This window comes from Buteo buteo, chromosome 6 (assembly GCF_964188355.1).
Source record: "Buteo buteo chromosome 6, bButBut1.hap1.1, whole genome shotgun sequence".
Taxonomy (NCBI): domain Eukaryota; kingdom Metazoa; phylum Chordata; class Aves; order Accipitriformes; family Accipitridae; genus Buteo; species Buteo buteo.
The window spans coordinates 19,475,336-19,487,761 of record NC_134176.1 but is presented as its reverse complement, the minus strand read 5'-3'; the positions used below and the strand labels follow the sequence as shown (position 1 = coordinate 19,487,761).

The 12,426-nt window shown below is 39.6% G+C and overlaps 1 protein-coding gene across 12 annotated transcripts in view; it reads right to left on the bottom strand.

The window, feature by feature from the left end:
* Positions 1-768: 768 nt before the first annotated feature.
* NRDE2 (NRDE-2, necessary for RNA interference, domain containing) overlaps positions 769-12,426 on the bottom strand; it is a 35,882-nt gene continuing 24,224 nt past the window's right edge. For 10 of the 12 annotated variants that reach the window (XM_075030000.1, XM_075029996.1, XM_075029997.1 and 7 more), the window contains 4 exons: positions 10,575-11,503; positions 8,168-8,306; positions 3,109-3,180; positions 769-2,427 (listed from right to left, as the gene is read on the bottom strand). In XM_075030000.1, coding sequence (XP_074886101.1) covers positions 2,302-2,427; positions 3,109-3,180; positions 8,168-8,306; positions 10,575-11,503 — 1,266 coding nt within the window. In that variant the 3' untranslated portion in view covers positions 769-2,301. The remainder of the gene's footprint in view (positions 2,428-3,108; positions 3,181-8,167; positions 8,307-10,574; positions 11,504-12,426) is intronic. The other 2 variants (XR_012650697.1, XM_075030001.1) reach the window with 2 other exon arrangements.

The following is a 12,426-nucleotide window of genomic DNA, read 5'->3' as shown; positions in this document are numbered from 1 at the left end:
AAGCAAGGCTTGCTTTATTTGGGACATGGCTGTTAATGCTGGCTAGAAGCAACAACCACAAAGAGGTCGGTTCAACCAACTGAAGGAAAGCTGCAATGTACTGAGCTAAACCAAGAACCATGTTCTGGTACACTGTCTGCCACAACAGTAACTGAAAAAGAAACATATTTGAAAATTAAATTCTTGCCTTTTGCAGCAGAACTTAACTTCTGCCACTTTCTGCAACATTCCTGAACTTGAGTCACAAAGATAAAAGACAAAAGTAATAAAGATCAGGAGAAAAGTGAACGGCGAGTATATTCCCCGAAAGGACAGAAAAAGCTACTGGGGTCTGAATTAAAGCCAGGACTTAATCCAGGAGCTCCAGTAAGTGAGCAGCCTCTGACCACCCCAAGTGAAGGAAGTAGCACAAGTGCTGCACTCGGAGAAGCTGTGCAAGGGAAAAGGCCCAGGGGAGGGGATGCATGGAAGAGAAAAGTGAGTGGAACGAGAGTCATCAGTGCCATCACTGGAGGTTTTCAAGATACGATTGGACAGGGTGCTAGATAATCTCACCTAGGCTCCCTGTCCCACAAAAGGTTGGAGCAGATGATCTTTTGAGGTCCCTCCTAACCTGGGCTGCTCTGTAATTCTATGACACTGAAGAGAAACACGAGCAGGAACACAGCCTGGCTCTCCGCCTCTCCATGTCCCTTCCAGGTCTTCAGAGGAAATGGCATTCTGCTTTGATGGGAAAGCAAAAACACACACACTATTTGTGATGTTACTGTTCAGTGCACAGAGTAACTCCTACCTCCAATTCAGGAGTTCTGTCATTTCTGAAAGAAGCATGGATTTTAAAAATAAAATGTTTTTTCAAAATCAACTACTTTTATAGCAACGCCAGCATCACTTGCAACCACAGCAATATTATAAGGCTCTTTAGAAGTGCTGTAATGCCATTTAAAATCCTGCATGTTCCCTGTAATATTGAAAATAATTTTAGAAAGGAATAAATGAAGTGCAGCCTAAACGAAAGTGTATTATATCTTGTGTTGTGGTGCTACAGGCAAAACTGAGCCATAGATTGTATGGCTTTCTCCAGCCCTGGTTTTCCGTGTCATCAGATCTCACCAGCTGGATGATCCCAATTGTTTTAGTGCTGTTAGTGACAGTTAGTTTTCTCCTGAAAAACCTCTGAAACAGTTTCAGGTATTCAGTGGCTACAGGTACCCTCTCCTCAGATGAAGATGCGGTTTCTGAGTACTTGGGTCTCAAGAGCAGGGATGCTAAACAGTCTTTTACATATTTCAGCATATTCTGTCTTATAAAATAAATATATAACATAACTGTATCTTTAAATTGTTACCATATTTCATATTACTTCTCCAGGAGCTTGCCTGAAGACTCTTGGAATAGAAGCTACTAATTGAACAATCATGTTTTGACTACTCTGCCTTCTTTGGTGAGGATTAAATACAGACCAGACCTCTACTTCTCTTACGGTGATTGCCTGTATTTGGGTCAAAAGCGAGTAATCAATTACAGGAACTTGTTTAAAAGCGAGCTGCTTAGAGATGCCTTACGGATACATTTTCATTTTTAATACACTCACAGTTCTATTAAATTAAGAAATAAAAAATAACTCAAGTTCCTTTTGAATTTTAAAATATTCAGGTGTATTTTTCATAAATATTCATATGAAAATGGTCTTCTGTCAAAACATACAAATATAAAGACCAAAATAGGTGCCCGCTCAAGCAAAGATTTAGCTTTTACTAACAGTATATATACAGATGTAACGGCTGTTTGACTTGGTAGTTATATATACACATGCATGCATACCAAGCTGAAGGAAATTACTGAAGTCTGCCAACTGGAGGACAGTGGAGCATCCATCTGGCAGATGTTTATTTCCTGTGCTGCTCACCAAACCATAGCTGGCATGTACTGAATCTCCACTGAACTCTAGGGAATGTAATTTCAAACAATAGAATAAGAAATGTGGGCAGCATTCAACAGGAGGCTATTTATAAGAGGGTATCCTTCTGTGGGAGCCAGCAATAATTCAGAGAAACGGATGCATTTTTGTGGGTAAAATGCAGTACTTGATTCCAGAATACTTGCAGCTAATAGAACTCCATTTTGATAGTAATTTATATAAAAGCTTAAAAAAACCCAAACAAACAAAACAAAACACAAAAAAAAACACCAAAAGAAATAACCCAAGTCCCAACAGACTTCCCGTTTGAAGAGAGACAGGTCTAACTGTTAGTTTTGGAACTAGCTTCTGTACTTTCTCCACTCATCTACAGTCTTCTTTTAAACCTCTAATAGCAGATCCAGCTCTTCCATAGGTACCCGCACTCTCAGTTCTTTTTCAGTCATTAGATCAAGTGTCTCTTGCAGATCATCAGGGAAGTACTCTACTGCATCCATATAGAGTACCTAGAAAGACAAAGAAACATATTCTGTGCCATCTTTCTATCACAGCAAGAAACATAGTATAAAGTAGTACATAGATATACAAACAACTCTGTAACAAGAACATAAGATATCATGTACTACTTTAAAATAATACAAGCAGAATTAGTACTTCTGCAGTGACAGCAATGTAGATGTTTAATCAAGTCTTTTCCAACTCTTACTAAATAATTTTATTCAAAAAGATAAAATATAGGTCAAGATGGCACTGGAGCATTTGCAGTATATATAGATGTTACCTGAGGAGTTACAGGTTATCCTGAATAATTTATTATACTATTAACTAAACACATTTTTATTTGCCTATGTACTTCTGCTACTACCATGCTTATGACAGAACACAGTCTGAAAGGCATTATCACTTTTAGATCACACAGAGAGGAATTTATTATTTCCTTGCCTCATGCAATGCAACACCCTTCTGTTCTTAAACACAAACAGCACTGACCACTACGTTTGTTTCTACTTCAGATGCATCTCTTCTCTGTAGAAAATCTTACAGTGCTTCTCCTTCAGAAATCTCTCCTTTCATTTGCATATAACTCATTACAACAACTACTAAAGTCTAACTTTTTTCTTTTTTTTCAAATACAGAATTTAAAAAATTAGTGTATGATGACAGGTTTATATTTTTTCTGTGCTTACCTTTGCCCAAGGACAGTTTTGAAGGGCTTTATAAAACAATCCTTTACTTTTTTCTTTTTTTCCTAGTGAAGCCTGTGTGAGAAATAAATGTTCATAGTTAATTCAGTAATAGCTGAAATAATAAACCAATTATCTCTGAGACAAAGAAATTACTGCTGAAAAGCTCAGTGTTATTCTGCTGAGGAATCCTTATTGCTATATATTGTGGTAGCTGTGCAATTGGACAGGTTACACTGGTGACACTGGTTACACTCTTCAATGTAATCGAAGAGATGTCTTTAAGGAGTTTCAGGGCTTTATTTGTAAGACAAGTAATAGAACAAAGACTAGCAGAAAGACCCTCCGCTGAGTATTTCAGTTAAACTCAATGCCTTTGCCTATATTTGACAATAATACTGCAATGGGCAAGAGTGCAAATCATTAACCAAAACTTACGCCTGATATGCTATACGTGTACTACACAAGCGCATCTTTGGTACAGTGAAGGTGATAATACATTATTTTTGTGCACTGAAGAGATCGCACGCATACTTTTTCTTACTCAGCAGAAACTTGTTAAGGCTGAATCCCTTTACATACAAAACCAGCTATGTCAAAGTAGCATCTATCTGGAAGGAGTTAAAAATTCTTCCTCAAAGTACTCGTTCAACTATGTGATACAAGTACAGACCACACAACTATCATGAAGTTTAAAAAGAGAAGGGTAGCAGAGGTCAGAGTGCTGAACAGTCTCCTTAGCTTCAGTCATCCCAGTTACAGGCAGAAGTAATTACGATTTCTTGTGAAGAAATCTCTTTAATTGGGGTACTTTAAAAAACACTTAACAAACAGGGGATATTATGGCAAATCCAAAAAACGAAGTAATTCCAAAATACTGAAAATACCTTAAATGTTTTGAGATGTCTGAAGAAGAAGAGATCTTCACTCATGAGTTTACATTTTCTCTTGTTCTGACTACACCAGTACTGCTGCTAAAAACCAGCAGGTTCCCTTGTCAATTCTTAAAATCTAGAAATTCTTTTTCATGTTATTGATACATTTGGTGTAGAAACCTGTGCTCTTCTGGTGTCATGATCTCCCTCTAGTGAACAGCAATGCATCTCACTTACTGGAAACCCTGCTGTCAGAGCTATGTACTAAGATGCAGACCCATCTTCTGCAGCTCTGCAAAGAACTTTCAGTAGCGTTCTGCCTCTAAGTTCTTCACAGAATCACAGAGGTTGGGAAGGACCTCTGGAGACCATCTGCTCCAACCCCTCTGCTCAAAGCAGGGTCAGCAAAAGCAGGCTGCTCAGAACCATGTCCAGTTGGGTTTTGACGATCTCCACAGATGGAGACTCCATAACAACTGGACAACCTGTTCTGGTGTTTCATCACCCTCAGTAAAAAAAAAAAAAAAAAAAAAAGCTTTTTCTTATGTTTAAATGGAATTTTCTGTATTTCAATTTGTGGCCATCGCCTCTTGTCCTGTCACTAGGCAGCACTGCAAAGAGTCTGGCTCTGTCTTCACACCCTCACATGAGGTATTTATATACATTGACAGTATCTTCCAGGAGCCTTCACTTCTCCAGGCTGAACAATCAATCGCAAGTCTCCCAGCCTCTCCCTGTACAACGCATGCTCCAACCCCTTATTCATCTTCATGGTTCTTGGCTATTCAAAGGGACCTGGACAGGCCAACAGCAGAATATGGTGCATCAGCCACTCCGCTTGATTTTGTATCATCTGCAAACTTGCTGACAGTACACTCTCATCATCCAGGTCATTAATGAAGATGCTGGTCCCAGTATCAATCCCTGGGGTACAGCACCAGTGGGTGGCCTGCAACAGGAGTTCACACTGATGATTACAACTGTTTGAGCCTGGCAGTTCAGCCAGATCTCAGTCCACCTCACTGTCCACTGTCCATGTTTCACCAGCTTGCCTATGAGGATGTTAAGGGAGGCAGTGGAAAAAAGAGGCTTGCTTAAGTTGAGATAAACAACATCCACTGCTGTCCCTTTATCCACTGAGCTAGTCATCTCATCATAGGTTACCAGATTGGTCAAGCATGACTTCGCAAAAAATAAATAGGAATTTAAGATAAATAGTCTGTTTTAAAATCTATATAAAAGTTTTGTTTTTAAACAGTGAGAAGCTTTTGCCCAAAATACTGAAGACTCAACATCTAGACAAGAGAAAACAGAGATTCACAGAACTTAGGGTAACACTGGACAATCATAACTTCTTTTTCTATGACTATATCTGAAAATTTTAATGTTTCTAATTGATTTTGCTTCTCTGAACAATGTTATTCAAAGTTCTTACTGTAAAAGTATTATTTTCCTCCATTGTATTAGCACCTAACAAATATTCCTTCTTGTTCTTGTGCAAAAGATATCTTACATGAATTAATCATTAGTGCTAAAACATATACTGGGTGATTTTACTTTAGCATTTGTGCATACTGGAGTCTTGTTAGTAGTTTGCAAAGAACAACAGTAAATCAATTGTACATTCCTATATAAAAAGTTCTATAGAATATTTACAAGCATGTATTTGTGTAGAAATGGTCACAGTAATAGTCCCACACAAGAGATCTCATCAAACACAAGAGTCTCTCCTTCCTCTGCCTCCCCCGTATTTCACAGCCTGCTAACTGCTGTTCCCCTGACAACTTACTACATCAGAGGATGTGAACAGAGGAGTAATACTGGGGAATGAAACTGCCCTTACATGAGTTCCAAGCATTTCTTTTCTGTTTTCATATTCCATATTGTACTTTGGAGAAGCATGAAAAGAACCAAAGTGTCAAAACTGCCTACGAGAAGCTGATTTTATTTATGTACTTTTGTGGTGAACTATGGAAGAAACTAAGATTATTACTTTTCGGTGTTATTCTGCAATGCCAGTTAGCATAACCTTTATACGCAGCTTTTAAGATTTCAAAAAGACTGTGAAAATTCAAGGCAAATTATAAAAGCTATAGCTATGTTTTCCTTACCATGCATTTATTTTGCATGTGGACTGCACCTTGCTGGCAGATGTCATTGCAAGGTCACTCTTGGCAATCTTTGATCACAGCAAGTGGGAGAAGTGCCCAAAGACTGAAGAAAGTCAAATGTCACTCCTATCTTCAAGAAGGGCAAGGAGGAGGACCCAGGGAACTACAGGCCAGTCAGCCTCACTGTGATGCCTGGGAAGGTGATGGAGCAGCTAATCCTGGAAACCATTTCCAGGCACAAAACCAAAAAGAAAATAGTCAGAAGTAACCAGCATGAATTCACTAAAAGTCATGCTTGACCAGCTTGATGAACTGCTATGATGAAATGACTGGCCTGGTGGATGAGGGGAGAGCAGTGGACACTGTCTATCTGACTTCAGTAAGGCCTTTGACACTGTCTCCCATAAGATCCTCCTAGACAAGCAGTTGATGGAAGAACTGGATGAGCAGACAGTGAGGTGGATTGAAAACTGGCTCAGTGTCTGGGCCCAGAGGGTGGTGATCAGTAGAACAAAGTCTAGTTGGAGGCCAGTAACTAGCAGTGTACCCCTGGGGTCAATATTGGGTCCAATCCCATTTAACAATTTTGTTAATGATCTGGCTGATGGAGCCAAGTATACCTTCAGCAAGCTTACAGATGACATAAAACTGAGAGGAGTGGCTGATACACCTGAGGGTCATGCTGCCATCCAGAGGGACCACAACAAGCTGGAGAAATGAGCTGACAGGAACCTCAGCAACAAGGGGAAGTGGAAAGTCCTGCACCTGGGGAGGAACAACCCTATGCACCAATATATGCTGGAGGCCACCCAGCTGAAAAGCAGCTTGGCAGAAAAGGACCTGGGAGTTCCTGGTAGACACAGAGTTGAATAGGAGCCAGCAATGTGCTCTTGCAGCAAAGAAGCACTAATGGTATTCTGGGCTGCCATTAGGCAAAGCATTACCAGCAGGTTGAGGGAAGTGATCCTTCCCCTCTACACTGGTGAGGCCATACCTGGTGTCCTGTGCCCAGTTATTGGCTTCCTAGTAAAAGACAGATGTGCACGTACTGGAGAGAGTTCAATGAAGGGCCACTGAGATAACTAAGGGACTAGGGCATCTCTCCTATAAGGAGAGGCTGAGAGAGCAGGGACTGTTTAGCCTAGAGAAGAGAAGGCTTGGGGCAAGTCTTATCAATGTGTATAAACACCTGAAGCAAGGATGTAAAGAAGAGGGAGCCAGGCTCTTTTTAGTAGTGCCCAGTGACAGGACCAGAAGCAATGCACACAAACTGAAACACAGGAGGCTCTGTTAGAACACCAGGAAACACTTTTTTTTACTGTGAGGGTTACTGAGCCCTGGCATGGGTTGCCTGGAGAGTTCTGCAGTCTCCATCCTTGGATGTATTCAAAAGGTATCTAGACATTGTCATGGACAACTGGCTCTAGGTGGCCCTGCTTAACAGTGGAGTTGGACAAGATGACCTCCAGAGGTCCCTTCCAACCTCAACTATTCTGTGATTCTGTGAAGTTATACAAAATCAGGATCTAGATTTGACTGAAATTTCAAAGTCCTTATAATTTCCTTACAGAACCCTAAAGTAGGTCTAAAACATAAATACAAGTCATCTTTGCTGATTTTACTTATGTAAAAATAATAAAATCCTAAGCTCCTACAATTTGCTTCCTCTTAAATTTTGCTCCCCTGCCCACATACCTTTATGTTGTGAGTAAGACTTGGATGGAATTCATCTATTGACATCTTATGACATATTTTTTATCTATATAAGATGGCAGCCACAATAACTTGCCTGTATTAACCACAATAACTTGTATCTGTATTAACACTACACTGTCAGAAGCTATTACTCCTAATCCATGTGAATTACATTTTCCTTAATATTCCCAGCAATAAGGAGCATTACAATTGAAACATATCACCTTGCAAATCATAGAGGTATAGCAGTATTTAGTATTCCTTTTTTTATACAGTCTTGTAGCTGTGTTCATGAGAAATTCCAAATATGGTAAAAAACCAAAACAAAGCAAAACAAAACAAAAACCACCAAAAAACCAGAACCAATACTCCTCTTCTTACCAGAAAGTTCAAATACATTCTCCACAGCAGTGGACAATGGGTACCATTTTCACTCTGAACTGCATGTTCGAATAGAGCTACAATTCGATTTGTTAACCCAGTTTCAGGAATAGTAGAATGTATTTCACCAATATCTGCCCTGAAACACAGAAGAAAAAAGAAACCACAGTCCCTTAAACCCAAGCTAAAGGACCATATCCAGGTAAGGGAGGGTAAAGATCAATGTACTGTCTCTGTTCACATAGCACTGTATACAGCCAGGTTTTTGCATTTCATGCTACAAACTCTGAATGTCATAAACCAGATTTTTAGCACTTGATAATATAATCAACACATTTCTAAGTAGGAAAATCAGTTCAAAAAAGACAAATGAGGTATTTTTGTGAAAAATTATTTTAGCAAGTTGAAAAATTAACCCCGTCCAACTGGAGGAGGTAATTTCTCTTTGAGTACAATAGTCCATTACCATATGATCTTAAAACACTTATCTTAGTCTTCATTCAAGATCATTTATCATTCCAAGCTTGGCACAGCAGCTCAAACCAAATTCAAGTCTAGGTCAGCAAGCCTTCTTCTGATGCCCAGGCAAGCCTGTTCAAATTTACCGATCACCTTTGTAAGACCATACGTTGGTCTTGGATCAAGGCCTAGATTACAGCTCTGGATCTCAACCATGATTACAATAATAATTTTCTTTTTCACCCAGAGATTCAAATCCCCTAAGTTCCAGGCATAACACAAAAGCAGGTACATATTTTTCACCAAAGCACTGATTTCTACCTACAGCTGATACAAACTGGCTTATTTTTGATGCTTGAGCTTGAAGAAACAGTCTGGAACACTAATGGCAACATCACTTCTGTCTGCATGCACCCTTTTAGCCTGCCAACCTGTTCCACTCACCCTTAATACTTGCTCCTAACTTGCCTCTTTTTCCAAGGGTCTTTGAGGTCATGTTTCCTCTCATCTCAACCTTTGCCATGAGGGAAAATGATGTAATCTACTCTGCATGGAGTCAGACATTTGGAGCATTGTACCTCAGACTGACTTACATATGCTACTGTTTTACCCTTCATGTTCATTTCTTTAAATGAATTCCATGCACTTAAACAAGCAGAAATACAAAACAGAATAGGAAACAGTCACACATAGTACAGACATTTTCTTAGTTTGTCACAACATCATAAAACGTTAGTTTTTATGCACGACTGACAGGTCATTTATCTCTCTGTTGCAGCAGTTCAGCTCTGCTCTTGCAACATCCAACTTGTCCCTATACAAATATAAACTACAGGAAAGGCTATGCTAGCAGAGAACAATCTGGAAGGGAACTAAATGTCACAGAGAAAATCATCATTCTGGAATTTTAACATCAGTTTCCAGTAACTACAATGACAACCTATCATAGTGCCAGTCTGTAATTAACAGTTAATCAATTTACAATCCTCCTTTACGTTTTGGGGCTGTAGAATTCTTCCTACAATTTAGGATGACATACACTGACAGCTCAGGAATGTCGCTATCATGTATGCATGCCTGTTGCCAGACTGTGGCAATCAAAGCAGTGGACACACCATCATTTTAAAGCATACTGATAATTCTTTAATTTCATCAAGTGTGAATATTGTAAGCTTACAGCTATGTAAAGCTTCCAGACAACGTTTCCCTGGAAATTTCTGTTGCTATGTGCAGACACAAAGAACCTAGCTGCCAATGTTATCAGAGATACGTAGGTAGCAGTGGATAGGTAGCTCCAAGCCACGAGTAGACAACAGTTAGAGACTAAGCTTTAAGAATGAACACATACCTCTATTCCCCAGATCTCCTACCCCTTCCTCCTTTCCCAGTAGCAAAAAGTCTGAGTCCAGACAACACTGCAAATTCAGGAAATTTCCAGCGTCTTCTACCTAGCAACAACCCCATATGAAAACTAAACTCTCAAGTACTCACTATGGAAACAGATCTGCCACAACTGTATTCTGTGATCCAGGAGTAAAGTAGGGCAGTGAGCTCAGTCAGAAACTGCCGTGTAGCTTCATATTACACTCCTTATTGCTGTAGTATTAAAATGCAGCAGTTTCTAAGCTCACAGTGTCTACCTTGGCCATCTAAGCAGGCTCTAAAAATTACTTAAAGAAATGCATACCATCTTCATGTCAGTAGCAAGTAATCAAACACAAAGCAACACACAATCTGATCCAGCAGAAAGGACAGGAGACTATCACCTAAGTCTTCAATTCGATTCAAGATTCTGCCACTGACTTACTCTTCAGTCTTGAACAACCAACCTTCCCTATCTACAGCTTCTTCATCTGCAAAATAAGAACTATGATAGCATTTTCTCTCCTCTGCTAAGTGATGAGACAGATCAAAAAAAGCATAATCATAAGGAGCTGCAAGGTATTACCTCTGGACATTCTCAGTGAGTTTTTTTCTCAGCTGCTCTGCTTGGATTGCAAACAGCCATGGCTCTAAAGAGTTAGTAGACCTTGTGACACCATCAAAAAACCTTCGTGCTTTGCTAGCACTGTGAGACTTCCTTTGGATGTGGATGTATGACCTCCAAAGAGATTGGTTGCTAGGATACCTTTTCAGAGCCTCCGTTAGTGCCTCTCGAAGAGGATTCAAAGGATAAACACTAATTTTCATGTGGAATCTGAGTAAATTCGTATGCAGCAGTGTGATAGCTTCAAGAGCAGTGGGAAAATTTTGAATGCCAAAATTCTCTCCAGTATTTTCACATTTCTGTGGACCAGGAGCTTCAAGTTTTTCTGAAGTCTGTGCATATATTAATACTGCAGCATCAATCCCAACAGTCAAATACTGGAACAGTGCATAACAACCAACCAAGTTAACCAGCTGATTAGCATCACTGACCTGATCCTGATCAGAAACTGATGGTTTACTTAAATAATCTTGCAGTGCATGCTCATATGTTTTACGAGCTTTCAAGACATTCACAGATAACACTTGTCCACTATAGGGCACATATGGTCCACTTTCAGCCAATTTGGTCAATATATGAACAGCACGTGATATAACAGCTCCTTCTGTACTTTCCAGTAGTTCCACTTCCAGCTGAGCATAAAGCAGACTGAGGCTGCAGAGCTGGGGACTCTTGCATCCTCCTGTCCCTGCCGTGCAAAGAGCTGTGTCAAATACCTTCCTGGCATCATCAATGTTGCCAAGCAGCCATTCTAGGTAGGCATACAGTTTCCAGAGAGATAGGTGGTTTCGGTTGTCAGGTTCTTTAAGGAGATTCTTGGCCAACTTTTTACTCTTCCTCCCTTGTGCTTTCAGTTTCTTCTTATTTTTTGCTTGGAGACACTGAACTACCTGCAGGGCAGAATAAACAGCACAAATTTTGAGGGGTGGGAGAAGAAAGGAAAAAACCACAACTCACAGCATTTTTTAATTTCATTACTGTGTTTTCATATTGTTCCATATTTCACCACCAGCCAGATCTGTTGCTATTGAGTACTGTAAGTTGTCACAACTGCCTGTTGTCAGCTCCCTCCAACATAGCCAAATTACACAGGCTTATCATTCTTACTCCTGCCACTGCCATTAAGTAATAACAAATTTCTCTCTTTTAAAAGGCCAACTGCTCAAATAAAGAGCTGCTAACCTGTAATAGTTGAGGAAAGGAAAATAAATGATCCTGTCTGGCTAGATACAGCTTATGACTAGCACACTTAAACCTCCAAGTAGCTTTTCACAGTGGGGAATGTGCTGACAGACAGATCTGGAGATTGGATAGGTAGATTACAGATCTTCCGGTCAGGTAGTATTTGGGTAAGAGACAGGGAACTTCTCCATAAGGAAACACAATACTAAACTTTCTGAAGCATTAGGAAGACAACCTGGACTCTCATCCTTCTGTGGGCATCTATTAGAGCATTTTTACTTAAATAAATCCATAGTCAAGTGAAAAGGTGTTATTTCCTTCAATAACACTACAAATGTAACTTGTATAGGAAGTAGTAAGTTTCTTGATAAGGTGCTCTTATCATGGTATTGAGGATTACGCACTTAGAATAGTTTGGTAAAAGCACTTGGCTGACTCACTTGGCCTCGTAAAAAAATTACTTGCATCCATTCCTGTCTAGCATACAAAGTATCATATAATAACATTTATCCAAAATTGCAAAAAAGATTTTGTCACATGTATGCCACTGTGTAACATGTACTAAAGAAAATGAATATTTATTTTAATTCCATATAAATATTAATACACAAGAAAGCCACTCATCACAAAT